The following is a 26,525-nucleotide window of genomic DNA, read 5'->3' as shown; positions in this document are numbered from 1 at the left end:
GTTTGAAGCCCTCAAAATCTGCGCACCACAACCTTTTGCACGGCTTTTTCAGGGATGAACTGTTCAGGCTGTCAAAAAGTTACCTGCCCTTTCTGCAAACTCTGCTGTAAATTTGGCATGAACAGGAACCCCTGAATGGTGATGAGAGTGATAAGTGCCATAGACACGGACTTCCTGAACACTTGTGTGGCATACTTAACTCTCATGTCAGCGAAGGGCATCCTGCAAATGCGTTGTTCTTTAGTTTCATTGCCAATGTGTTTTTGAAATGTTCATTTGGTGTGTTCCAATATAGTTCGTGGATAGGATGGATGAACATTGTTGGTAGGCTGACATCGTTCGACTCTTGATCACAGATGACTGCTATCACCAAATGACGTTTTGTTTCAAGGCACTAATTTAAATCTAATAGCAGCCTGCATGTTGCAAGAGCTGACGATTCCTTGTGGGCTGCCGCAGAGCCTACTGCCTGAATCCAAGTTCTTGATATGCCAGACGCTGCCATAACAAGAGCTGTGTTTGCCATACGAGAAGTTGTATTCCCGTCATCTATGAAACCAATTACAATATCTTCTGACTGATCATACATCAAATCTCTTTTCAAGGCTATTACACTGAGTAAAAGAAACATGCTTTGTCTTGCAGTGGCCAATCTTTTGTTATTGATTCTAATGCGTTCATGGCACCTGGAGTGATACAAGGTTTCATTGGGATGTCTGCCAGGCAGCGCCTCAGCATTGTCACATGTGGCAAATGAAGCATTTCTCTGAATAATCGATAAGATTTTGGGGAATGAAAGGACATACTGAGAGCAAATTCCTTGATTTGTTTTTATCAGTGCTTTTTGGATTTTGAAAAAGAACAGAGCCTGATCTGAAAAAAACGTCTCGTAGCAAATGCGGTTAACGCTTGTTTAGAGCCTCCGGATGTGTTACTCGCCTTGTCTTGTGCCTTTTTTTTAATCCGGCCAAGTGCTTTTCTGTATCTGTCGCTTCGAGACTCTTAGTCTGATTAAGGATTTGAGGTGTGCATGCAGATGTCGTCTCCTCCCTCTTCTTTTTGGTGTTACTGGTGCAGGTGTCACCATTGCCTGTCCAACGCTGCCCTTTCTGGCACCACTGGGCCAGCTTCAGCTGCAAAAAATATGAAAGCAAACAGACATCTAAAGAAAACAAGGATACAACTCTTGCAATGTATTGGTTTTTGTATTAGTTCTTGCTCAGCTATCTAAGCGAAATTTACAAAAATGCGACTGTGGCCCATTATATTTTCTCATGTGTCTCGTTCAGCTGCTACGCACTCATTTAGATGCACAGCTTCAAATCTGATGGTGCTATGTCCAATGCAGACTGTGGAGAGGCATGCCACACCCACCTTCAGCTTAGGCTGCTTTTGTTAGCTGCAGCTGGGGAGTGTTGTAACAAGTGCAGGTGGCAGGGGGAGGGATGCCTCTCTTCAATTCAATTGCCTATGCATCACCTGTTTTCATTCACTACTGAACTGGGCTTTCCCTTCTCAATGTGCCTGTCTGGCAGATTAATCCGATAGCTACGCTGTCCTCGTGCATTTCTCTCGTCCGCTATGCCAGAAAGTTGTTGACTGACATTCATGTAAACATAGCTGCGACACAACTGGCATCACCAGTGTTCTATATGTGTTGCATTATCAGCAAATTAAGAACTTTGAATTTACAGCGCTGTGTCTGAACAATGTGTAGATTTCATGAAATGCATGAATTATGCAAATATGGTCAAGAAATAATTTTTGCATTAAAGTTAAACTTATAGACTACTACAGACCTGTCAATATCCATCGCAAAAATATCAAGGTCACCGGTCCACAGTTTTTTATGCAGATGGAAGATGAGCATTTTGCAGTAAATTCTCGTGTTTTGTTGGTGCACTTAGCATCACATAATAAAGTGAGTCCCATGGTGCTGTTGTGGGCATCTGATGGGTGTGCTTGGGATAGCACACCTGTTGAAAAAGAACAAATACACTGTAGGAGGCTTGAAACCAGGATTTTCAATGCTTAGGCGTAATTTTCTTAAATTAGCTTTACAGTGTGTGTGTGAAAAAAAAATATTAATGGGGAGGGAGCGATAAGATGGGTACAGAAAAAAAAAAGTGTCCCCGCGCAAAAGGCGCTGCCTCTGCCATAAAGATCCCGAAGCGCCCTGGGCCTCCCCTTCCCCCAACCGGCGGAAGCGCCGCGAAACTACGCAAAAGCCATGACGAACTAGGCGAAACAGTTTCTGAGAGCTCAGGAAAGCAGACACGACAACAAGGCACGAGATAAGAGAGACGTCACGAGATAAGAATACTGCGGAGAGTGCGGTGCCCTCCAGTATATGGTCGATCGTGCACGCTGATAACGAAAAGCGTCAGGGACAGCCGGCTCGGAGAGTTCAGGGAAAGTTACAATGCTTAGAGCAGGCGGCAGTTTGTACCATGTGAAAGCGGTGGCTAGAGCGGCGCCACTACGGAACACCTAAAAAAACAACTCCAACAGCCTTTCTGTATGCAACTCACGGCGCGCTTAATTTCGGATTTCAGCGCGCCGCGCCAACCTTCTGGCGTTAGTGAGGCCTGCGTGATAATTTTGGATGTGACGATCAGACCGCGGCTGCAGAAAACACGGACGTGTTATGTATATATGCGAGTACTAATTCCGAAAAAAATAACCAAACTGAAGACTAATATTGGTCCCCTCCTCTGGCGACGTTATAGGGTGCGCAAGTTGGAATCACCATATACAAATTAGGCTTTCAGGACACGAACACCTGAGGGGATTAGCTCTTTAAAGGCAGTAAGATACTTCAGATTAAGCCAGGCAGTGAGGAACACACACACAAATGTAAACAAGCAAAGTAACCAACGGTTCCACGCGTAAGATTGTCGGGCTATCTCAGACTGTGCAGCACGGCGCCTTATTTTTATCAAACGCGCCTTGCAAAATCAATTAAAGCCGCTGCAGTAAAACGCACCAGGAGAAATTCGTTGTATTCCATCACCGATTTAAAATCGAAACAGTGAACGGCGACCAAAACAAAGGCCCGAAGGACGCTAACGGTTTCGTGAACTTCTTACGCAAAGAGGGACATAATAGGCAGTGAATTCATAAATACCTGTGGTGGGCAGGAAGTCTGAAGAAGCGTTGCGCACTGTTGCCGGATGTGCTGCACCACTTTGCGCAACAGTACGCAACAGAGGGAGTTTGCGCTGCTCCCGTGTGTACGTCGCGTCGGCAGCGTCGGAAACGTGAAGTTTAGTTTCTCCTACTTTCGCTCGCGCAGTCGTCTGCAGCTGCGCTGCTCGCGGCGACACTAGCGGCGCGGAAGCGATGCGTCATCTTCGCAAACCATTTCCTTGATGTCTTATTTTTTAATGCTTATGGCTACTTACGATTTATTTCTTGAGCATGTTTTTATTGTCTGTCATGGTCAAGAAATGTTACTTTCATTAAGCATAACATCAGCAGCGTCTCCCGCCGCTATAAAGATCGCTGTAATCGTTTCGACCGGAGCGGCACAGACGGCACAGACGCGCAACTTGCGAAATGCTGCCTGATGTCTTTTGGCGATCGCCTGTTGAGCGTCTAGCTCTTAGCTACTCGTCATAGCCTCTCAGGTGCCTGTTGTGTGCCATCTGATATCTATGGACACGTGCATAGCAAATGGACCACGCTTGCCAGGCTTTCACTATGCTTGCATTTAGCTTCAGATTGGCCTGGGTGGACTTTACCAAGTTCTAGCGGATTTGGGTAGGCGTCAACCTGCAATTAGTGCCGGATCGACTCCTCCTTTTTACTGAGTTTGGGGTCCGCATCTGAGCATTCCTACATAATTAATTATAGCACTGTGTGATTTCTCGGTAGGTGGTCATCCTATCCTTTCCTGACGATAAGTGTTCTGTTCAAGGAGGGGGTCTGAGATTGCCCGGAAAGGTATACGTCGTTTTGCGAGCTCGCTGGCTCCTTCATTTCCCCTGAGGGCCTTGTGTGCCGGAGTGCATATTAGTAAAATCTGGCGCTCCATTGGATTGTTTGAGGATTCAGACCGCCTCAGCTAAGATGCGAACCCCGTTCTAATTATTTATCGCGCTTTTGGACAAAAACAAGAAACGCTTGCACTTCGGTTCGGTGCGCGTCTCACATACTTCGAAATGTGCTCTCGCCTTTGACGCGAACCAGTCGAGGCTTTCGGCGATAGTTTTCTGTTCGGCAGAGCACCGATCACAGCGCCCTTACTGCTGTGTACTGTGTACTGCTGTGTACTTTTTTCCAGCTCATATGTCACTCCTCTATAAGGCAAGTATAGTAACACATACATATACAAGAACACGCATGCGTGCGTGCCCACGCACAACATGCGCACTCTCTGACACGAGCTCTCTCCCTTACGCACACAGAATCTCATTTTACCTGTTTAACAAACACCAACCGCGGTGGCTCAGTGGTGAGAGCGCTCGGCTACTCATCCGGAATTCCTGGGGTCGAACCCGACTGCGATGGCTGCGTTTAGAGGGAGGCGAATTGCTAAGGCTGCTTGTGCTGTGCGATGTCAGTGCACGTTAAAGATCCTCAGGTGGTCGAAGTTATGCCATAGCCCTCCACTACGGCACCCCTTCATTCACTCCCTCCTTTACCTTTTTCCTAACGGCGCGGCTCAGATGTCGGCCGATATGCGAGACATACTGCGCGATTTCCTTTCCCCAAAACCAATTTTTAAATTTTCCGTTTAGCCAACGGAAAAATTACGACGACGAAACCGTTGCATTCAACCTGACGGGTGTCGTCACAACTTATATTCGCCTCGTGCTGAAAATGAAAAGCCCACTTGCGGCCCTTTTCGAGATTCGAAGGCGCAGATTCTTTCATACGCCATCCACCCCGGCGGGCCGACAATGGGAGTCAAAATTACCACCTCCCGCAGCCGAGCCGAGGGCTGTAACTTATGGCCAGGGTCGAAAACCTTCAGATGCATTTAACCCCGGAAAAGACGAGCATCAGGACGGGAGAACTCTTTTACCCATTAACAAAACCGGTGGGTGCACTACGGCACCGACGATGGGGCCCAGCACTTCTCGAATGCGAGGCAAATGCTCTACCACGAGGCCACTGCAGGACAGAACTAGTGCAGGTCAAAGGTAAAAGACGAGATCGGAAAAGAAATCCATAGACACAGCGTTCACTACAAACTGAGCGTTTAATAAATCAGAAAATATATAGCTACAAACATTAACATAATTATGCGAATCACCGAACAACAACAGTAAAAAAAAGGCAAAACAATACACGTCATACAGTGCAATCAAAATTAAGCAACGAAAGTTTTAAGCCGTGCCAATGTTTTTCGCACGACAAGTGTGGCACTGACAGTCCACACACATCGTCGGTATTAAATCGCAAAATGTTCGTTTCCTGCGCGCCTATCGTGCTCGACGTCCTTGATGCCCGAGTGTCGAGCAGCCTCCATGATCACCGAGATGGGCGACGCCAGAAACGTTGCAGGCCGCGATCTTGCGCCACCGCCTTCGGACACTATGCCCAGCCGCCTAGACTGGGTCATGGAACAGCGGTTGCACGGCGGCCAGGCTCAAGGCAACAACGGAGAACACCACGCGACTGTCGGTCATAACGGTGCGAGCAGCTGCTTGCCCAGAACCGTTCTGGCAGTGCCTGGTGGTGTTCTACCGTTGTGCCGTCGCAGAGGAGCGCAGCAGTCTTCGGGATGGAGTCGTGGGCACACTTGCCAGCGCACTCGGCTGTCTGGATGGCCAGCTGGCACGTGGGAAGTGGGATCACGGCTACAGCACCTGTGCCAGCTGGCAGGAAGAGTCTGGTGAGGCGCTGTCGCTGGGCGGCGTCAATGCGACGGTCGTGATGGACCCAGCCTGGGCACGAGCCATGGCGTTCCTGTTGGCCATGGGAGCCTTGACAGCGTACGCCTGGACGGGCGGCTTGGCTTGCACGGAGCGCCGCAGACTTCGAGAAGCAAGAAGCGCGGGAGCTTCCCTTGAAAAAAAAAAAACAAAGTCGAAAAATAAAACGCACATACACACAGCTTTGACGTCAAACAGAACTTTTTTTTTTCTAAATAAAACACACACGCATAAAACATGTAACATAAACGTAGAAACCCCCAAGAACCTGGACAAAAACCCAAGTAATACAGCACATACGAACAGAACACGTACGCATTACGAATACTAGGTATACTAGGCTTCCTGGAAAACGCGATAGGCATATATGCAGGGCGTATACTTCGTAATTGATCGGGGTGATAGTCAACCGCGTGCCTTGCCAGCCTGCTTTACCGTCTTATGGTGCGGCGGCTCCAAGACGACCGCGGATAGCATCACGGAGTAGTGGATGAAGCCTGCTGAAACAGCTGCGGAAGCGCAGTGCCTGGTAGTGCTCCGCTGCTGTGCGCCGTCGCAGAAGACGAATGCATTCTTCAGGATGGAGTCGTGGGCACACTTGCTAGCGTACTGGGCTGTCTGGATGAGAAGCTTGCGCAACGGCGGTGAGATCGCCGCTACTAGCCTCTGCTCCCGCTGGTACGATAGGTCTGCCGAAGAACTGTCGCTCAGCGGCGTGAATGCAGCGTTCGTGCCGGACCCAGTCGGGGCACGAGCGAATTCCCTGCAGACCATGGCAGTGTCGACAGCGTAAGCCTGGACGGGAATGGGTTTGGCGTACCGAAGACTTCGCAGAGGATGAAAGCGCAGGCACATGTCCTAAATGCTTACGAAGTGTCCGCGAAACCGTGCACCAAACCAGCGTCGTGTTTGGCGAAGTTGACTCTCGAGGAACGAAGCAATGGCCGCGTACGAGATGAATTGCCACGTCAGCCAAGGTAGATTTGCGTCAGCTGGCAGCAGTGGTGGCGCCACTCCGCAGGTTGCGGGGATACGTGAATACGTGCAGGGCACAAAATGCATGAAACAGAATGAAGTGTGAACACGATTGATGCAAGCATTATATTTTTCTGTATGCGTTGTTTGAAATTACTTTTTGGTGATATTGGTATTTTCGTGGCCGTCGTTTAAAAACACAAAAAAATGTAGAACAATTCAGTTAGTTTCGCTTTTAGCTACTTCAGCGCACCTGGTGACTGAAGCAGACAAGAAATAGAGACTGCCGCAGGCTGTGGCGGTGGCAGAATTGTCCGAGGCACTGGAAAATGAAGCTGCTTTGTTATCGCAAGCAGTGGTTCGTATCCTGCTCAAGGAAGGAGTTTTATGACCTGGATGCCGTTGCCGTGACAACAATAAGACGTTGGCTCTTCTCCGGCCGCTACGGGAACAATTGGCGCTGCCGTTTGTATTGGCTGGACTGTGATGTTTATAGAACTTTGCTTCCCGTACAGGCGCTTTCTATTCCCCATCTACTTGCTCCTCCATCTCGTCAGACCCATCAACGACGGTGCGAATTTTCATTAGCCATTCATGCAGTCTTACACGCGGATGTTGCTGGCAATATCATGTTGCCATGCGTATCATATTATAAAAAATATCCTTCTCTCCTGCCTACGAGACCTAAAGAATCAAATTTTAGGTGTGCGACAGATCCGCTCTAGCGTACTTAAAATTAATTATTTAGACACCGTTATCTCGCCTCTTGTTTCGGTTTCGATTTCGCGGGTTGTATTTTAAAAGCCGCCGGAAGCCGCATGCGTTCATAAAACACTAGATGGATTTAGAATACGGACAGCAAACTTTCAAGCCTCCTATTCGCTCTGGGTGCGGCGTCTTTGTGGAGCGTACTCGCGAGAAATTTAGAATATGAGACCAGAAGGTTCTGAATGTAGTTACCTGCTCCCAGCGTCATTTCGGTTGAAAAGTAAAATGCAGTGTAGTAAATGTCGCAAATATAAATTTATTGTGCTTTTATTTACGTCGTCATCAACAAAAACAGTAACAAATAACGAACAACAATTTTCGCGCAACTGTGCAATTCAATAGTTTCAAAGTGAACTTTTTTCAAGGATTATTACCAACCTGTTCGAACATCCCGCACTTTCCGACGTCGATCTCCATGGCAACCAAACAACGCGTTCTCACTTGAGACAAGTAGATTTGCTTCGTTCATCATTTATTCGCTGCGAACGCAAGACACAGCGAAGTGGCAACGGCAAATAGCGGCCTCGCTTCGACGGGGGACGCTCATCTTGGCAGCCCCTATCTGGCGAAATAGCTGTCGGCGCTATTTCGCCCGTTGTGGGTTAGCGCAATGCCTCCTGAGGAAGTTCCTGCGGTGTCAGGGGCTAAGCCTCAAGCAGACAACGCACACTATTTTTCTTACTGCCGTTGCAACGAAATGTCATCGCTGAGAGCTCTTTGTGAGTTTGTTGCCGTGGTTTGTTTGGCAAATGCCTATCATCAGTGACGCATTGAGGACCGCAGTTGTAACTTATCCAAATGAAATTCTCTGCTGCAGCGTTCCCATTCTTTAGTTACTTCAAGTCAGCGTAACATGAAGCCGCAGTCGCACCACTGGACGCGATCTCTGGCCGGCAACAGCTGCAGGAAAAGCGGTTCACCGTTTCGCCCAACATCGAGCGTTGAAGAGTTTGTGGCATCGTGCTGCATGACCGAAAGCATCGTGAGAAGCCTGTGCACACATGCTTATTGCTGCACACGTGCTAATACCAAATGTGGGCTTTGCGGTCCTGGCCTGCGAGAGCAAAGATGTAGCGGCCAATGCAATCATTCTGGGAGATCATTTGCAAAATTTCCTGAAAGCACTGTAAACAAACGAATGCGGCAGAAAGGGACGCAGCTGTGAATTCAATGTGCACAGGAGACGTAATTTTTCTCGAAAATTCTTGGATCTGCAGTGAGAGACGATTTCCGCCGGCTTCATCCCAGCTGCACATGGCTTCTTCTAACGGGATAGCGTTAATGCTGCCGTTGTGCAGAAAATCCGGCGTCGTAGGCCTTCTGAGCGAATCATCCTCGGACAAGAAACCAGGTGACCTTGTGGCGTCAGCACACCCTGCCCACCGGACTGTGAGCAAACTGAGCTCAGTGCCAGGTGGCAGTTAAATTAATGATTGGTGGCTCGTGAAGAGCAGCCTGGGTTGCACAACCCCCAGCGGTGGCAGCAACTGCCACTGCAGGGCAGTGGTGATCGCTTAACCGCTCCACACCTGCGCGAGGAGTGGTATGATTACTCCCAGGGAGTGTAAAGCAGATGATGACCATTTCCACATCTATGGGGATTTATTAACCTATTACGCTATAGTGTCGTCAGCTTTTTACGGAGTTTAAGTGTCCCATCCATTTTTTTGTTAAAAGTGTGCGCGTGTCAATGGCTTCGAGGCCACTTCTCATATCCGCATGTAGCATAAGTGTAGCATGTAGCATAATCCCGCGGAAATTCATTAATTATTAGTTCATTATTACAGCTTGCAGTGCGTTGTATGTGATATATATATATATATATATATATATATATATATATATATATATATATATATATATATATATATATATATATATATATATATATATATATATATATATATATATATATATATATATATATATATATATATATGGGTATCTCCATGCGAGATTCGACAGCATACGCTCGGCGGGATACGGTACAGAGAGGAGATTATTCAACGGCCCTAGAGCAAACTCGATGCGCACCATGTCACCAGCTGCGAGAAGGAAAAAGTGAACGCGCGGCGAGTCCATGGCAGCGGACGCCATCCCCCGAATCGAAGAAGAAAGCGGAGCTCCGTGGATCCAGAGAAGGTTACTAAGAGCAGCCCTTTCGGACTTTGTCCAGGTCGATGACGTCGTCCACACGGCGGAGGTCGTCCAAACCACGGGTGCGACATGAGCTGCCGAGACTACACACACCGCCTAGGCTTCCTCAAGTTCTCAGCTTGCCTTCACCGCCGAAGTCACCGTCGTCCAGTGAGCCTGTTCAGTCGGCAGACTCGGACCTGGTTCGGCCGCATGAGGGCGACCGATGTGGCCCACCCATGAGTAAACCGCGGATGTCGACCCAGCCCCTGAATTCGGCTTCACCGTCGTCATCAGAAGCGTTGCAGCCGATGGGGTCAGACGTGGATTGTGTCTTCAGCCCAAAGTAATAAGTGCGTTCTGCTGAAGTCTGCCGCCGTTAAGACACACGTGTAGTGTTTGTGGCCACGGATGTTGCTATTGTAAAAGTGATGATTGTATACTGAGAAACCAGCGTTCGGTTATATTACGGGCTTTGGATGCTTGATCACGCTCAACAGTTTACAGCACAGTCTTTACTCGTTCTAAATGTGCTAGCCACGGCGTCCGTGAAAATTTTTTCCTGGACTATTTTTGTGTCACAGTCAGCTGTCGCGTTCCCACTGTGTGTCTTCGTAATACGTGTTCAGTTATTTCATTTCGGTGCACGCCATGCTTTTGTTAATAAACCATGGCACATGACCAACGCGGTTTATGCTCTTACCTGCTGGCAAATTACGTCAGCTAACGAAAAACTAGACTAGATATAGATTCGAGCTTTGCGGGCCGAAGTTGTTGCCTAAGAAGAGTACGAATGGCAGCGAATTTTAGAGTTCGTGGTGTTGCACGGACGAACGTCCTTTTTCTGGGTTGTGGCTGTACTTTATTCACGAAAAAAAGAACAAAAAGCATTTCCAGACAGTGTGATGTGGTAGGTTATGTCCGTTTGGAGTAAAGCGGGAACAGCAGCGATGACCGCCGTTATGAACTTACGAAAATTTTAAAGGAACTGCATGTTTCCAGGTGTTATATGGCTATGATATAGTAAGGTACAACTAAAGAAAAAACGGCTGTTGCTAACACTGTGCCATAGTCCGCGGCGTCCTGTATTATTCCCCTCCCCAATTGCAACAGTAAACGAAATCAGCTCTTTAATGTTGGACTGTGCTTACAAACCAGCGGCATCAAAAATCTTTAGCTCCGATAATTGTTTTGTCTGATGGTTAGCTTCTGGCGGCTGCATGGCGTATGCCACTTTTGCTCACCACTGTACAATAATGATCGCCAAAGCACTGTATTCACAGTCAACAACGACATCCCTGTCCTGGAATAGCACCTTCGGTAGGACTCGGTAACTGTGTCTATGCCTGGCAGTGGTGGCAGGACGAGTCGATTGAGGACCATCTGCATGTGTTCGACCGGGCGACTCGTACAGCACAAGCCGTCGGAGCCCTGAACTGAGGGCCCACCCGCTGTTACAGCAAAGCTCACCCCTTCAATCAGTAAACAGTTTTCCGACTCGAATTGACTCACCTTGGTCTTGTCGCATCGTTTCTCGTCCGCACAGCCTGCGATGCAGGGCAGTAGTAGTCGAAGTTGTCACTTCCGCAGACTGGGTCGTACATGACGCTGGTGCAGTTGCAGTGCGCATTGCTGCCACTCTCCAGATCGGCAAAGGTGCACGAGCCGCGCCATAGGGGCCAGTTCTCGCACTCCGATGGCGCGGAAAAGGTACAGTACATGTGCGCGCGGTGAGTGACTCTCCTCGTTAAGTTCAATTCGACACCGTTTCAGGGATATATCGATCTTGGGTTACTAACCTCTTCTGGCCTGAATTTAAGTGCAGGGTCCCAAAGATTCCATGAGCTCAGATAAAACTTTTTTAAGGCCGGTAGCTCATCGGCCTATGCAGACCTTTCTGACGCGGTCATCGCCATAGTGCTCGCGAGACTACTATGTGCTCGCATGTTCTGGGAAGCAGCATTGAAGCATAGTAATGAAGTACTTGATCGGGAAGTTTTACTGAAGCACGAAGCAGCAAAGCGAACGCGAAGGCGATGCCTTAGGTTGAAAATATCTATTGCCCCTTGTGACTCTTGACCACAGCAGGTGAGCACGGAAGTTTTCAGTTACCGCACAGCTCGGGCTTATTGAAGACACGGTTTGGCCCGGAGAAAAACGCTTTAAAAGCGCTCCCCTTAAAGCAAAAAAGCAAATTCCAACTCCATCTACTCGTTAGCCTATTGAGCAAACGGCAAGAAATTTTCCATTAGCGACTTTTAGCACAGGGAAGAAGTACTAGCATGGACTTATATCAGATTACCGGATTCTTGCTACGCGCGCGCAGTGGCAGGTATGTGGCCAGTTGAGGCGCACCTAGCCGCAACTTCTCGCCTATTTCTGGATGCTCCGTTAACGCAGTCATTACGGGTCACCTGACATCATCGTCATGGTTGATCCGTTTTTAGTAGTCGCGTTAGCGTGTTCTCTCCCTCCCTCTTTTTCGTGTTCGCCTGTTCTCATGTTCAACCGAACGGTAAGTGGCAACATTTGCACTCGGACGAATTGTAATTTGCCCTCCCCAGTATTATTGGTACGTAATGGCTGCGTTTTTAAGGCTTTAAGATTCTAAGCTGGCATAACGAGTGAAAAAGAACTCAACCCCTATATTTTTATCAATGCGTTAGGACCGTAATCTGGGAAAAATATGTCGTCGGTCATAATTCCCAGGATCTGAAGTGACGTCACCATACTGGAAGCGACAGCTTTACGTTTCGATGTATCTGCTTTGCGTCCTTATGGCCAACTCTGGACACCTTCAGGGAAATATCTAACCAGCAGTATATATGACACGAAGAGATGTGTGGTTGCGTGTGTACAGACGTGTTCACGGACACCTATAGGTCTCCGCAAACACAACCATGGAAGAATGACACAGAACACTATGTAAAGGCGTCAACAGCTTATAATGTTATTGCGCCGCCAACACATAAGGTAAATGAGTGCCCCTATGAATTTTTTAAATTTTCATTTCGTTCTACGCTTCGTCACGCTAGTCCTAACATGCGTTTGTGTGAGAAGCTTCCGCGTTCATTTCAAACAAACATGTGCCCAAGTTTGATACATGTGGCGTGTCTAAGCCCCTAACTGCCTACCATAGCACATATACGCAGGAAAATACGAGGGAAAATATGTAATATCGAGACCTACACAGTACGTCCCGAAGCAGTTATCTTCAACGCAATATCGATATATTCTAAGGTGCGCGAATTATATTGTGTAACGCTGTCTAAACAACAACAGCTGCAAAACTAACCACGTGTTGACTGGCATAACCAGCATGTCGCACCACGCCCAGCACAAGAAATGCATAGCCGGACAGGCTGAGCTGCATATCCATGCTCTCGCACCCGGCGGGCTAGTGCGGTTGGCGAGCGTGCTCTGGTTGTTGTCGCAGGAGTGCATGAAGACGAACAGCGTGAACCAGGGCACGAACGAGAGGATGACGCAGTAGCACATGATGGTCGGCGACTTGACGTTCAGCTTCTTGGTGGTGACATAGCCGCCCAGCAGAGTGCCGCCGCAGGCGCTGGGCACGGCGCCTGCATGGGGTGGGGGCGCCAAATGCGCAGGCGAGAATGCAGCGATTACCGATTCGGTAGTGCCCTGAAGGAGCTCTGGCTGCATCATCCCATCCACACACTCTAAGCCACACAGACCTAAATGTATTTAGTCTCTTGGGGAGTATCGCTGCGCTCTCATCGACATCAGTTTCTCTGAGGGAACGATGCTGATGTCTCGTAAAAACGCAGCAGATACAGTCCCCAAAGGACCAGTGACTGCACTCCTTTTGGGTTTTATGGACGCCCCCAGTGCATCACTCCCTAACGGCATAGCGGTTATCAGATAGTTCCCCCTCGGACTTCGTCTGGAGGGCTGCGTGCTCCGGCTTGTCCCAATTTCATGACTGGCAGTGCACGTTTGGTACTATTTGTTTCTTTTGATTGACACTGTAATACGTCGCTTTCATAGCAGTCTTTATTATATACATACTCTCGCATTACGCGACAAGAGGTCCACATTCACTGTTTTTTCGTTCACAATCGCAGTACTTCTTCCAATGTGCCTAAAGAGGGCGCTTCAAGTACCATTTTATCGTTCGGTGCAAATTTGTTGAATATTCCGAATTTTTCGAATAGCGAATATAATATCCTCCTACCCGCTGAAAATCATACATTACAGGCGAACAAATATTGTAAGCGAATTGAATATGCCTTCGAATTATCGGATAGTTTTCGATTAATTGGCCACGAAGACCGAATAAGGCGCGCCGTAGATTTCTTCCATGACTGTTTCGAAATTAGGGCCCCCACAGAGCACGCTGCCGCGATCGGTATGCGCGGGATGGAGGTTTCAGCGCCGCGATGCGTTCCATTCGTGTGGCGGCGGTCACAATGCTTATACATAGCCTCCAATGCTGGTAAGTGCGGCGGTGCCCAAGTAGGTTTATCGAACTCTGCCTTGATGCTCGATGTCACAAGCCATGACCCTTACGTAGCTCTTGCTCCTCCCATCTACTGAGACGTGACGCTAGTTTATTCGCTGTCGTGACCAGTAGCGAGAGGTAATTTTTTTTCCCGTATCATATGTCTGTGTCGCGTAGATCAAGTGGAGGTGAGGGCTGCGTCTTTTGAAGCGAAAAGCTTCATTGCGCGAGTCTGAGCCGAGCTTCGCGTGAGCCGAACTGGTGAGTTATGCGCATGCGCGAAACCGAGTGACGTCACGTACCGCGCAGGTGGTCCCTCCTAGCCCCTGCCGCAGCCGACGCCGCCGCCGACTCTGTCGCCTGACCTTTCGGTGCAGCCGCGCGCTACAGCACATGTGCGTCATGTGCGTGCGCAAGGAGGCTATATAATGCGCTTGCCAGAGAATAGGCGTGCGCACTCGACATGGAAAGGGAGTGCGGCTGCTGCTGGACTACGCAGAAAAGCTGAAAAACTAAATTCGTCCGTTCCAGAAGTACTCGCTTGGGAGCTGGCTGCACAACAGCGAAAAAATGATGAAGCCAAAGCTAAACGTGCAGCCGAAACGCCTGAACAACGGGAAATACACCTTGCTAAACGACGTCGGAGAGAAGCCTAAAAGCGTGTCTTGGCCGCATCTTCAGCCAGCAGCAGCCAATTAAGCGAGTGGGGAAGAGGAAACAAGAGAGTCAGAAGTAGAAAATCCCGAGACTCGCCGTTACAACGACCACGTGGAACGACTCAGTGAAAGTGGAAGTGCGACTCATTCGGCCTATAATAGATAAACAATGTATACAATACCAGCTAAGCTACGAAGCATAACCATGACGTCAAACCATTGCAAGCATAACTGAAGCTCTTCGCTTGTATATTCAGGCTTAACCAGAGCTAAGCCACTGCCTATTTTTGTACAGCTGTAGCTATAACTCCATAAGTTTTAGCGCCGTATATCGCAGCGCAGCGCAGGTCAAATGACGCTTGGACGCAGAAACTCCTAAGTTGAATGCAGGGACCCAACTTCCACAACTTTTTTCTCACTTAAAACAAAAACAATGTTCCAATTAAACTTCCAGAAGTAAGTGCCATCGAATTGTATAGTGTGGCTTACTGTTTTTAATATTTTGATTGTTTTTACTAGGAAAACCTCACCCTGCAATTGATGGTTAATGTACATCGAAGAGCAAATTTTCTCAACTATAGAAATTCTTCTTATACGGCTTAAGTTTCCGATCTCTAAGGATTTTTAACGGCTTCTTTGCCTTCAAGGCAATTTAGAGAAATATTTGTAGTGACTGTGAGAACATCAGATTTGATAAGAAATTTCACAATCCCTTATTTCTGTAGAATGTTCGCATTTTTCGTAAAAGAAATAAAACAAATTCATTTCAATGGACTGTATATAAAAGCGCCAAGTCGTTTATTTACACATAATGCTTCCTAGTCCTGCGTGAAACGTTCCAATTTTTTACTCATTTCTTTTTCTACGACTAGGTTTTGCTAACGATTGAAAAGTTAAAATGACCCTGACATGATTTTGATAGTCATATTCAGAGGCGTGGAATACCAGGCCGGGGGGGGGGGGGGGTGCCTCGAGCACCCGCGGGGCTGTGACTCCCCGAATATTGAGCGATGGGGTCAGGGAGCGGCAAGACTTCTTTCGTACGATTTTGGAGAAATTGACTGAACTACAGTTGCCTAAAAGTCGGAAGAACAGCAGTGTTTCTTACAGAAGGAGAGGTTAAAATCTGTTTAATTTTTTTTTAGTTTTAGCTTTTTGTATAAATTTTATTACTGCCCAGTGGTTGCTACAAGGAGTTTGCAATGAGTTTTACTTGAATTGCTAGCTTGTTGTGGCAATGTTTGTGCTTCCCCGTGTAGGCTCACTTCGACTAAGGACATTATGCATGTCTAGCAAGAGTTTACGTGTTCTTACTTTCTTTTGTTATCTTAAAAACCATGGGGTCTTTCTTATTAGCATATTTGCTCGACTAGAGACAAATAAAACTGGTTAACATATATGAGCTGTCTGCCTGTGTATATGTCGTGCCGAGGAGCACTGCACAGGGCCCTGAGGAAACGGAGAGAACGGGTGATGATTGCACCCCCCCCCCCCAACCGCCCCCCAAACTTGGTCCTTATGAGTATTCGAGTCCAATTTAAAAGCTCTGCATGGGCCCCATAATTGACAAATTTGTAGAAAAGTCACTGCTAACAGTAGCTCGCAAAAAAATTAGGGCGACACCTCACCGCTCGTCACCGTGCCATCCCCGGGGTAGGCGACGGTAGGTGACACCACCACTCTTTAGCCGCATTTACGGTGACCAACTTGCGCTGACTTCCTGCCCTTGTAGGAGGCGAACATCCTGAATTTTTTGGACATAAAAACAGAACGAGCTATTCCTTCCTCGCGCCTCACAAACCGATATAGTGCTACTTATAGGTATATTCGGCTGTCGTGCCGTGATTCACTTTCGTGCGGGGATCCAGAATGTTGACAATAATGAGTTTGGGCGAAGACGCCGATAGAGCACCAAATAGCGCAATCCAGGTTTAGCCTGAACAAAAAGTAATAAATCTACTTCTGATTCATGCTTTGTCCGCTTTATGTTAGTCTTTGGCAATTATTATTATTATTATTATTATTATTATTATTATTATTATTATTATTATTATTATTATTATTATTATTATTATTATTATTATTATTATTATTATTAATATTATTATTATTATTATTATTATTATTATTATTATTATTATTATTAATATTATTGTGAGCCCTACGAGTGCCGGAGATCTAACATGAAGCGGACACATTTATCACTCTGATAATGCCGCCAACCCCCCTGCCTGAAGAGAGACCACTATGTCAAAGAGCGCATTACAACACGATAGCGCTCTGAGTGAAATGGGCAAAATCAGGAGTACGCATATTCTTGTAGATCAGCATCTTTTAGGCGTCAGAAGAGGTCTCTGAGCAATGCGCCGCAAACGTACCTAAGAGGCCGGAGGCCTGTGAAGAGGATATGCCGAACATGGCGATGAAGATCTTCGTCGCAAATCCAGTCAGCCCTGACGCCAGCATGGCTGAAACGAAGACGTGAGGAAATCAGATTTTTAACTAAAAGGGACGCAAGTTTTTAGGTTTTAAAAAGTTCTGCAGCGTCAAAGAATGTATCGCCGTAGAGTAAAGCGCACTATAGTCGGATACAACTTAAGTCTGCAGTGAAGCTCCGCCCACATTCAGGGCCTCGTACAGAATTCCTCCGCGACAAAAAAGTTGTCCACTGTTAAAAATTTTTGTTACCTAAACAAGAAGCCAATCACAGCAAAAACAATTTATAAGCTCTAAAATTGTGATAAATGGCTCGCTTAATAAAGTCAAACATGAAAAAGATGATTTCGTTTACTGTTGTGGCTGGCTAGTGGAGTAATATATACAACACGCCATGGGCCGTGGGCCAGCGTTAACAACAGCTGTTGTTTTAAGTTCTTTCAGAATGCAGAATACTTATCCCTGCACAAGTCCACAGTAGGTGGCGGACTTGTGCAAAGACAAAGGCTTCAGGAACACAGACCTACACATCCTGGGGTCAGCCGCAGGGAACCCGTCGTGGGTATCTTATGGGCGGCTCCTGTTCAAACTGCTCACTTGGGAACCACGGAGGCTCAAAATCGTCAGTTGTACATAATGAGATCTCTTTTGTACAAGCGAGTAGCTACTAATGCATTACTTATACGAACTATGGGCGCCCGCGAATTAGAAATGACTGCCGATGACTTTCCTGAAACCAGGGGACGGATTCTCAAGCTTGTTTGAACTTAGGCTTCTCAATCGACGATTACACTTTTCTGAGTGACTGCTGTGAAGTGGACTCACTTTCGGCAGCCGCCGCAAGTGTCAGGCAGACGAAGGTGGGATTGCAGACTAGTCTTCGGACGTGGTTAACGAAGCTTCGCTCTGCGACCTCCGGAGTTTGGCCGGAGCCCGCGTTCGTCTGCGGGCTGTGCACATCCTTTGGCTCCGGCGCCTCCTGCTGTGGGCTCGGTGCGTCCTTCTGCTCCTTCGCATCGTCCCCCGCTTCCGGTGCCTCTGCAGCTTTCAGTTCCTGTGCATCGGGAGTGCCCCGGGATTGCTTCCACTGCTGCTTCTGCTTCTGTTTCTGGGCCACTTCTACCGCCTTCAGCTTGGCTGCTGCGAGAGAAACACGAACGCTCGTCGCGTGGGCCTTCACCTTACACCTAATTTCTACCAACGGCAGTTCACCACTGCGGCTCTGAGTGAGGATGCTGGCGGTAGCGTTAAAAGATCGAGTGATGTCTCTCCGTTAAGAGGTGAACTAAGCTAACAAGGGAGCGCCTTGTGAAGAGCTATGCTTCCAGAAGAATGCTGCGCGCACTGTGAGATACTATCCCGTCAGTCATTCCTCCTTTCCTGCATAGGTGTCATCACTATGATTTTCTAGATATGTGCGACTTCTAAACAATTTTTAATTTTTAGGTTTCGATTACTAGGAGTTAAGCTATCGGTATGGCGTGACAATAGCTTGAGCAGCATGAGCGCGAAATTCCTCGTGTCTTTTGTAAAAGAAACAGCAGGAAAAAGTGTCGCTTCGCTACGTACTGCTCATAAATGTACGGTGCCTGAATTCTAGTCAATTGTCGAACACTACACGCATTTGGTCAATATCAAACTCAAAGACCCATGGAGCGAGACAGAGTTTCGAGAGCGGTTAAATTGCTGCCGTCAACCTAGGAAAATTCTTCTCTTTTGATCCACAGACCAGGTTGAGGCTTGACAAGCAAGCGACCATGCGATGACAGTCTACGGGAATGCCTCAAGCAACAGTATGGTTTATGGTTTATGGGGGTTTAACGTCCCAGAGCGACTCAGGCTATGAGAGACGCCGTAGTGAAGGGCCCCGGAAATTTCGATCACTTGGGGTTCTTTAACATGCACTGACATCGCACACTACACGGGCCTCTAGAATTTCGCCTCCATCGAAAGTCGACCGCCGCAGCCGGGATCGAATATCGATGGAGGCGAATAAGGTCTTGCCCGTCACGATCTTGTGAGCCATGTTTTTCTGGTGCGCGAATTCTATCAAAGAGCATAGACACAAAAGCCAGAGAATTAATCTAAGCATTTGTTATTGCAAAGAAAGGAAGCATGTTCATCAGCGACACGTCCATATCTTTGTATAAGGCAGAGAACAATTTTTTCACTCGTTCGCTATCATATCAACTTTGAAGATGATAGCATTTCTTGCGTGTACGATGGTATATATTTGTCCGTGTTGCCTTCAAATAAATCAGTTGCGTGTGGCGCTGCGTCCCGTCTTTCTGCCTTGGGCTGTGTCTCTATTTCGCGCCTGTGGCCAAAGATGCATAGTTACCAACTTGCCCAGCAAGACGTTCTTTTTACAGTCCTATTTTCATTTCATTTATTTTTGTATCGTTTCGTTTCTGTTAGTCGCTACAAGACCACGCGAGCTTGTAGTTACCCATGTAGACGGATGCGCTGCCGGTGGGCACATTCTGGTCCAGGTAAGCCACGCCCACAGTGAAGAACGGCGACGAGCCAACACCGTGCATCGCATGGCTTAGCTGCGTGAGAACAAGACAATCGCAAAGATTTCAGGGGCTGTGGTAGGCCGCGTTTTGATGGAACCAGATTGTAATGACATCGGGAGTGCCGTGTTACGTCATGCCAGAGAATTCCAGCGCAAGTCAGAGAACCCCTCATATAGTCGATATTTTTTCGGAGTGCTTCACTCTTCGGCGTAACAATTTATTTTATTTATTTGAAAATACTGGGTACCCGTTCAGGGGCTATAGCAGGAGGGGATTGCATGCGAATACAATACAGAAAGAAATTTAGCGCACCGAGAGCTGTTGGAATGTCTGCCGACTGATCGGAAGCACCTGAATGTTCCTCTATAATGCGCCGTTTCGCGGGCAAAAGGAACGAAAATTCTGCCGCCCGTTTTCCTTATGTCGCTCATTTTAGGTCGGGCGCTCTGTCCCTCTATGGGCAGAGCTGACACGAAGGCACCGATTTGCGAAAGCGGATAATCTAGCTGGCATTGAAACCAAAGGAGGTGTCGGGTTCCTGAACCGCCAAGCATTTTTAAAATTGGGAATGACCTAAAAGGGTGATATTCTGCGTATTTTAATTAATTCCCCTCAATAATCCAAAATTGTGAAAAGCATTTTTGCTCCAGCATATGCCTGGTGTTCACTTTAAAAAGGAGATGGAGTATTTCGCTAACTCAGGCGCAGTGCGTCCAACGGCGCTCAAAGCACTTAATTAGAATATGAACGCGGCAGTTTGCTGAGTCCAAATGACACCGACTCAACATGCAGACCGCGGCTGCAACCCCTCAAAGGTTTACCAAGCTCTGATAGACACAGGATGAGTTTGGGCAACCACGGTGCGCGCCACGAACTGTTCATTGCACTAGTAAACTTTTTAAAATTTGTTCAAACATTTTTCTTAAAGCGAGCAGCAAACGTGTCTTGTGCTAATTGCCACCGACGAGCTTCGAGGGAACCTCGCTGTCGAGTTAGAAGCTGCTCAGGCATAACAAAACACCTGCCGCCGGATCATGCGAATTGTCGCGAGAAAAACTGCGACTTATATGCATTCGGCAAGACCAGGTCTCTACTCCGAGCAACTTCAAAAGCTCGTACATGTGTCAACGCTACAAACAAGACAAACAGGGATAGAGATCAACGAAGTAGCAGGTAATAGAGGAACGGCGAAAGAACTGGCAAGACGACACACTAAAGACATTTACGCAACAACAACATCACAGCTGTCGTCACGTGGCTGGATTGAGAAGAGCCGCAGTAAAACTCTTCAAACTGAGGAGAACTTTTAAGGAGGCACTTGAAAGGAAAATGCATATCAGTGTTGCTAGAAGTGAGCAGTGCATCCGTGGTAACTCATCGCGGTAATTTGACAATGCAAAATTATATTCGAAGAAACTTTTCTATGGGTGACTTCATTTTCACCGTCGAACTCAACGCTGCGGACGGCACGGACACATCAAGAACTGGCTGCGCAGGCATTATGCCACCTGCAGAACACTGCACGCAGGATAAAAACCCTCAACCGCCGTTTAGAGAGCGGACGAATGCGTATCGCGAAGTTTTATCAAATTTGGAATAACCATACCGGCCGCAATCTTCACGCTGGCGTTGTAAAGCCCCTTAAGACATAACGTCCAGACATTAAGCCTTAATTATCAACACGCAACCGCTCCCAAGAACATGCTTATACTTAAAAGACGTGCACCGCCTTCATGACCAGTCATCAGCTCCCAGCAGTGCTTCTAGACGTTACCGCAGAAGATATAGGAAAACTACGAACGGTGTCAGTGAGTGAATGGCACGCCACTGCACTCCACTCCCGGGTTGGCGGAGCGCTTACCATGAAGAAGTATTTGAAGGTGTTGGCGTTGGTGGCCCTGCCGAAGAGGGAGCACTTCCCGGGGCCGCGTTCGGGGCAGACGTTGGCGGTGCGGTTCTCCAGCGCCAGGTACTGCGGCGCAATGAAGTCGGGCGAAGCGAATATCATGGCGCCGACAAGCGTAACGAGGGTGCCAATGCCTGGTATGACCGGCCTGTGGCCCACGCCATCATGGTAGCTCCCCGACGTCACCATGATGCACGACGCCACGTTGAACATGCTCTGGATCACCTGCACGCCGTCCACCACCACCGCTCCCTTCACAGGTCGAGACGATGCGAGCACACGCCAAAACGGCCGGCTCCTGGCATGAACTGTATACATCGCTACGATCGCTTATCAACTGCATAGGTTGCGTGCTAGGATATGTCCAGCACCGGCGCTGCTTGCTGGCTTCTACCCAGGTTAACACGAAGGAAATTTACTCGAAATTCGTGCGTACACAAACTCTCCGTTTGTGTACGCTGTTTGTGTGGCTGTTTCGAAAGCAGCCGCCGATGAGGTTTGAGACATTCAGGCTGTTCTTCCAGAGCAGGGTGCAGAAGAGATAACGCATTGAATGCTGACGATAGTGCTTTTTTGCCATACATTGAGGTGCCGTCCAGATCATGGGCTTTAACAAGTTTTTCTGGAAAACGCATTGGCTATGGAAGCCATTTTCTTGGGTGTCTCAACAAAATTTGGTGTTAGCTATTTAATTTTGTCTTGGAGGGAAAGCATGAGCGCTTAGAACCTGTAATATAGGCCATAATGAATGTGGTTGCAAAGAACATGCAGGTCCTTTTCACATAGCACCGGGCGAAACCATTTTTTAGATAAACTGGTATACTTAGAGAACCATTTTGTAACTTTGACATGAAGTGCGAATAAGCAGCTGTTCTAAAGTTAAAGAGTGAGTGAAAGGGGGCTTGCCCCGACTTCGATGCCGAGCAGCTGGAAGCGCTTCTCGATGGTAGGCGTCACCACGGAGACGAGCCCGTTGACGGCGAAGCCCTGCGTCATGCCCAGAATGCACAGGAAAAAGAGGTAGCACCGAGGCGTGCGGTAGCTCTGCAGGAACGAAGGGTAGACGCCCAGCAGGCCGCAGTTCACTTCGTCGACCTTGAAGCCAGAGGCCCCTTCGGCACGCTTCAGGTCCGAGCCCTGCACCAGCTGCGGCACCGACATGCCGAACGACGAGACTGAGAACTCTGCGGACCCCTGTTTGTCGCCGGACAACATGGCTGGGTGGTGCACCTTTGCGGTGAAACTGCACAGCGCGCGCGGGCACTTCGTGAGATCTCGCCGCTGCTCCGATGACGCGGAAAAGACTGCTTTTTCCCCCGTACGTGGGCTTACAAGACATGAACACCTGTGAGCAAGCTTCTGAGAAATACGCTTGCTTAGTTCTTAATACCTGGCTGAAGGTGAAGCCTTCGTGCTATAGGGAAACTACGCCGCTGTGGACACGCCGAAAGCAACGTCCAGTAATATTCACGTCGGGGAGACAGCGAGAAGAAAGGGCCAGGGGCGACGATGGCGGCTGAAACGGTCCCTGGAACTGACGCGTGCAGCGCTAGCCGTTCGGATTTCTTCTTCCTTTGTTCTTTCTTTTCGTCTACCGAGACCTGGATAATAATTAGGTGTCGGTATATTCCAAGGCTACATGTATCATTATTTAAATGCGCGTGGGGTGGTATTTTTTTGCTCGTAAATTCTCGCAAACTTTTGAGCCTCACATGAAAAGAAATTATGTGACGATCAGACATCTGGGGTCGTATTACGGAACTGTCGAACTGCAAAGTTGTCAATAACTTGTCAAAAACGGGTCATTTAGCCTCGCTCCTATTGGTCGGTCGTGACCGGCGGCCATATTGCTTTTTTGCGTCATGGGTGATTGCGAATTACGTCGCATAAGTGGCAGAAGTGGTGACGTTTACACACCTAACTATGCAGGCGCAAACTGACAGTTTTTTTGTGACAGCCTCGAGGCGGTCAATTTGACCGTTGCGTTTGTGACAGAAAATTGTGGCCGTGTACGCGGCGATACGAGGCGGCTGCGCCGGCGCGAACAACGGCGAAGGAGAGCGCACGAAGACACGCCATGTTTGACTTACCGGACAAGCTGTTTCGGCCCCTTTTCACGACTGGAGAAGCAGGCTGTGGAGCGGCTGTGCGACGAAGTCGCCGATGAACTGGGAGGTTGGCTTGCGAGCGCGCTGTCGGTGCGGTGGCAGGTGCTGTATGCACTGCGTTCTTTTGCCACGGGCGGCTTTCAACCTGCCGTTGGTAACGAGGCGCACGTCGGCATTGCACAACCAATGGTAAGCAAATGCGTGCGGCAGGTGTTGGAGGCAATCTGCAAAGTTAGCGCGCAGAAGGGGTGGGCTCCCGCGGTCACCTCTGCGCCACAACACATATAAATAAAACACGCTTATGCTGATAAAACACTTCATTTTTTCCCAGCAAATCGCACTTAGTGTCTTCTTCTGTTTCCCAAGGGAAAAGAAACAGACAATCACACATCACATGCGGCAACACCTCACCTTTTGGCATTTTTGTGATCGATCGAAAGAGCAGAACAACACAGACTTCAACAAGTTGTCTTCGTCGATTTCGTTCCATGCGCTCCTTGCAAGTTCGCTCAGCAGGCACGTAGCCTCCTTCACTGCATTCGTTCAATTTTTTCTGCGCAATTAGGTCAACCGCACAGTAGCCTGATCTCAGAGGCCGCGTAAAAAAAACAATAACACGGCGTGGAATCGGCTGCTTTCGTGCAAAGCGACTTGACGCTTTACCGCTGTCAGCACTTCCCCGCGGCAGCAAAAGTTACCCACCAGCAAATTTAATAGCACAATTTCGAACGCTTTTTGTTTTGATTAATATTTTCGAACTTTAAACACAATGTTTTGGCAAAATAAAATAATTATTTACATTGCCGCATATTTCACAATTCTTTTTACAAAAATTTAGCAGACGGCCCCTCGCTGCGCAAATAAATGCTCTCGGGGCGCCGCCCTGCTGTAACTGCCTGATTCCTCGTTGCGTCAAGCGGCGGCGTCTCATCATTTCGTCATTTTGACGTCACTGTCAATAACTTCTGACAGAATTTGTCAGAGCTCCATAATACGGCCCCTGATGCGACAATTCTGAGAAAGCAGTTGGGTTGAGCCTCGGTGATTACTTTGGCGCTTTTACTCTTTTGAATGTTTTTGCTCTAAGCCGAGGCAATTCTCCTCCCCCTCACCCCTCACTCAACCAAAGGCAAGTTACAGTAATCTGGAGGCAGCTAACTTTGGGAATGGAGGTGCGAAGAGGGATTCCACTATTGCTCATTTTGATCGCACAAAACAATTAGCGGAGTTACCTCGACCAAGTACGCCTATACGATCGCAATCAGACTCCGGTCATGGGCTCGTTTCCCTGGCAGTCTTGCGACAGATGGGGCATCTTAGCATAAGACTAATCCGATGCGTGCAATGAGGACATGCTTAAAAAATTACAGCTTCATTTCAGTCATGCGGACCTTCCACTTACCCGAAATGCAGCTCTCTCGTGTTTTAGATTTGCACGGTGGTCATGGCGCACATTGCCAGGCGGTGTACAAGTACTGAGGAGTGCAAGGGCTCAGTGAGTTCCACTGTGCTATTGTATGCGCCTGAGCTCACTTGCTCCACCTTAAATACATGCAAATAGGAGCAAAATTTCTTTTAAGTGCTCATGTACGACAACAGGTGCTTTATGCGCCTGTCTGGAACAGCCCAACGAACACTTCTCTGACCCAAATGTATAAGCAGTAAGACCGGGCAGAAGACTCGCAGGCAGAGCTGATAACAAATGCTTACGATTTAAGCACTTCACTCACAAGCAGACTAGAGTTGAGCAAGGAGGAAAACTAGAAAAAAGCGATGGGGTTTTAACGTAGCTAAACAGAGTAGGCCTGCGAACGCCTGAGTTTAGCCTGGTTGGCTCATGGTTTTACTTTGCTGAGTTGTCGGCACGTCTGACGACGATATTGCACTCAGGTTAAACTCTGACTGAGGTTAAGCTGATATGATCGGTGCGCAGGCGGCAGTCGGCCAATGACGCTATGGTACCATGGCGTCATCACTCACGTCCGAGTGAAGATCGAAGTAGTACCGCGTGCTGCTCTGCTGCTTTGTGGTGCATCTCGGGCATTTTAAGTTTTCGCGTTTATTGCTTTTTAGGTCTGTTCACGCTCCATTTGAGGCATTAGATTGACTTCTACAGCAAAGCACCTCACCGAGTGAGTTAGCTTTCGCCGTTTAACCTGCAGAGTTTTATACGCAGCAGCAATAGTGCAACTGCCAGCATTCCCCAGCCGTCATTCAGCGCATGTGGACAACACTGAAGCTGCTACGCCACCAATAAGAGGCAAGCGTTCACCGTATCCCGCTGAAAATAAACGCTAACACACATAGACGGAGTACTCTTTCCGGCGAATAAAATGTTTTAGTGTCTATCTACTCATACAATACGGGCCATTCGTTGCGGATGCGGCGTCCTCGACTGGTTCAATGAACTATTTTAAGGTAGGCGAGTGCTTGATATGCTTGGTAGGTATGTCTTTATAGCCTTTTTCGCATTCCAACGGGAAATGGGTAATTGAGATTATTCCTCCGAATCAACTTTGCGTCGTTAGTCTGCGCACCACTCTGCTGCGCTTTCGTTTAGAAAAGCTAAGCTATGCGCGGAATCTGCAAAAAGCCTTTGGAGGCAAGCGCCCCACGAAATCTCCCGCTTCAAGGTGCCCGTGGACGGAGCCGCGCAAGGCGCATCCCGGGGATC

General features: G+C 48.1%; 3 protein-coding genes across 19 annotated transcripts in view; 1 reads left to right on the top strand and 2 right to left on the bottom strand.

Annotated features, from left to right (window-relative positions):
* LOC144115083 (uncharacterized) overlaps positions 1-26,525 on the top strand; it is a 263,914-nt gene that overhangs the window by 74,143 nt on the left and 163,246 nt on the right. The window lies entirely within an intron of this gene.
* LOC144115086 (uncharacterized) lies at positions 5,425-7,639 on the bottom strand. The gene is made up of 2 exons (XM_077649239.1): positions 6,318-7,639; positions 5,425-6,015 (listed from the first exon to the last, which is right to left on the bottom strand). Exons 1-2 carry the CDS (start codon positions 6,735-6,737, stop codon positions 5,566-5,568), a joined length of 870 nt encoding a protein of 289 aa, XP_077505365.1. The 5' UTR covers positions 6,738-7,639; the 3' UTR covers positions 5,425-5,565.
* LOC144115082 (solute carrier organic anion transporter family member 4A1-like) lies at positions 12,752-23,018 on the bottom strand. Of its 2 annotated transcripts, none has more exons than XM_077649224.1 (5): positions 21,699-23,018; positions 19,768-19,870; positions 18,144-18,455; positions 17,261-17,350; positions 12,752-13,342 (listed from the first exon to the last, which is right to left on the bottom strand). In XM_077649224.1, the coding sequence occupies exons 1-5, from the start codon at positions 22,059-22,061 to the stop codon at positions 13,011-13,013; spliced, it is 1,200 nt and encodes a 399-aa protein (XP_077505350.1). In that variant the 5' UTR covers positions 22,062-23,018; the 3' UTR covers positions 12,752-13,010. The 2 variants fall into 2 exon arrangements, with proteins under 2 accessions (XP_077505350.1, XP_077505348.1); XM_077649222.1 differs by having other exon boundaries at positions 18,144-18,458; positions 21,699-22,661.

This window comes from Amblyomma americanum, chromosome 1, assembly GCF_052857255.1.
Source record: "Amblyomma americanum isolate KBUSLIRL-KWMA chromosome 1, ASM5285725v1, whole genome shotgun sequence".
Classification (NCBI taxonomy): domain Eukaryota; kingdom Metazoa; phylum Arthropoda; class Arachnida; order Ixodida; family Ixodidae; genus Amblyomma; species Amblyomma americanum.
Note: the sequence above shows the minus strand (reverse complement) of the source record. Positions and strands in the feature narration are given on the sequence as shown.

What these genes read in the sequence shown, in the direction of transcription:
- LOC144115086 (XM_077649239.1), bottom strand. Translation starts at nt 6,737, where the DNA reads ATGTGCCTGCGCTTTCATCCTCTGCGAAGTCTTCGGTACGCCAAACCC. An exon ending in AGCCGCCGCACCATAAGACG is followed by an intron (nt 6,016 to 6,317) that starts GTAAAGCAGGCT and finishes TTTTTTTTCAAG; the next exon opens with GGAAGCTCCCGCGCTTCTTG.
- LOC144115082 (XM_077649222.1), bottom strand. Translation starts at nt 22,061, where the DNA reads ATGTATACAGTTCATGCCAGGAGCCGGCCGTTTTGGCGTGTGCTCGCA. An exon ending in CCTTCAAATACTTCTTCATG is followed by an intron (nt 19,871 to 21,698) that starts GTAAGCGCTCCG and finishes GTTCTCACGCAG; the next exon opens with CTAAGCCATGCGATGCACGG. An exon ending in CAGCGCATCCGTCTACATGG is followed by an intron (nt 18,459 to 19,767) that starts GTAACTACAAGC and finishes TTTCTCTCGCAG; the next exon opens with CAGCCAAGCTGAAGGCGGTA.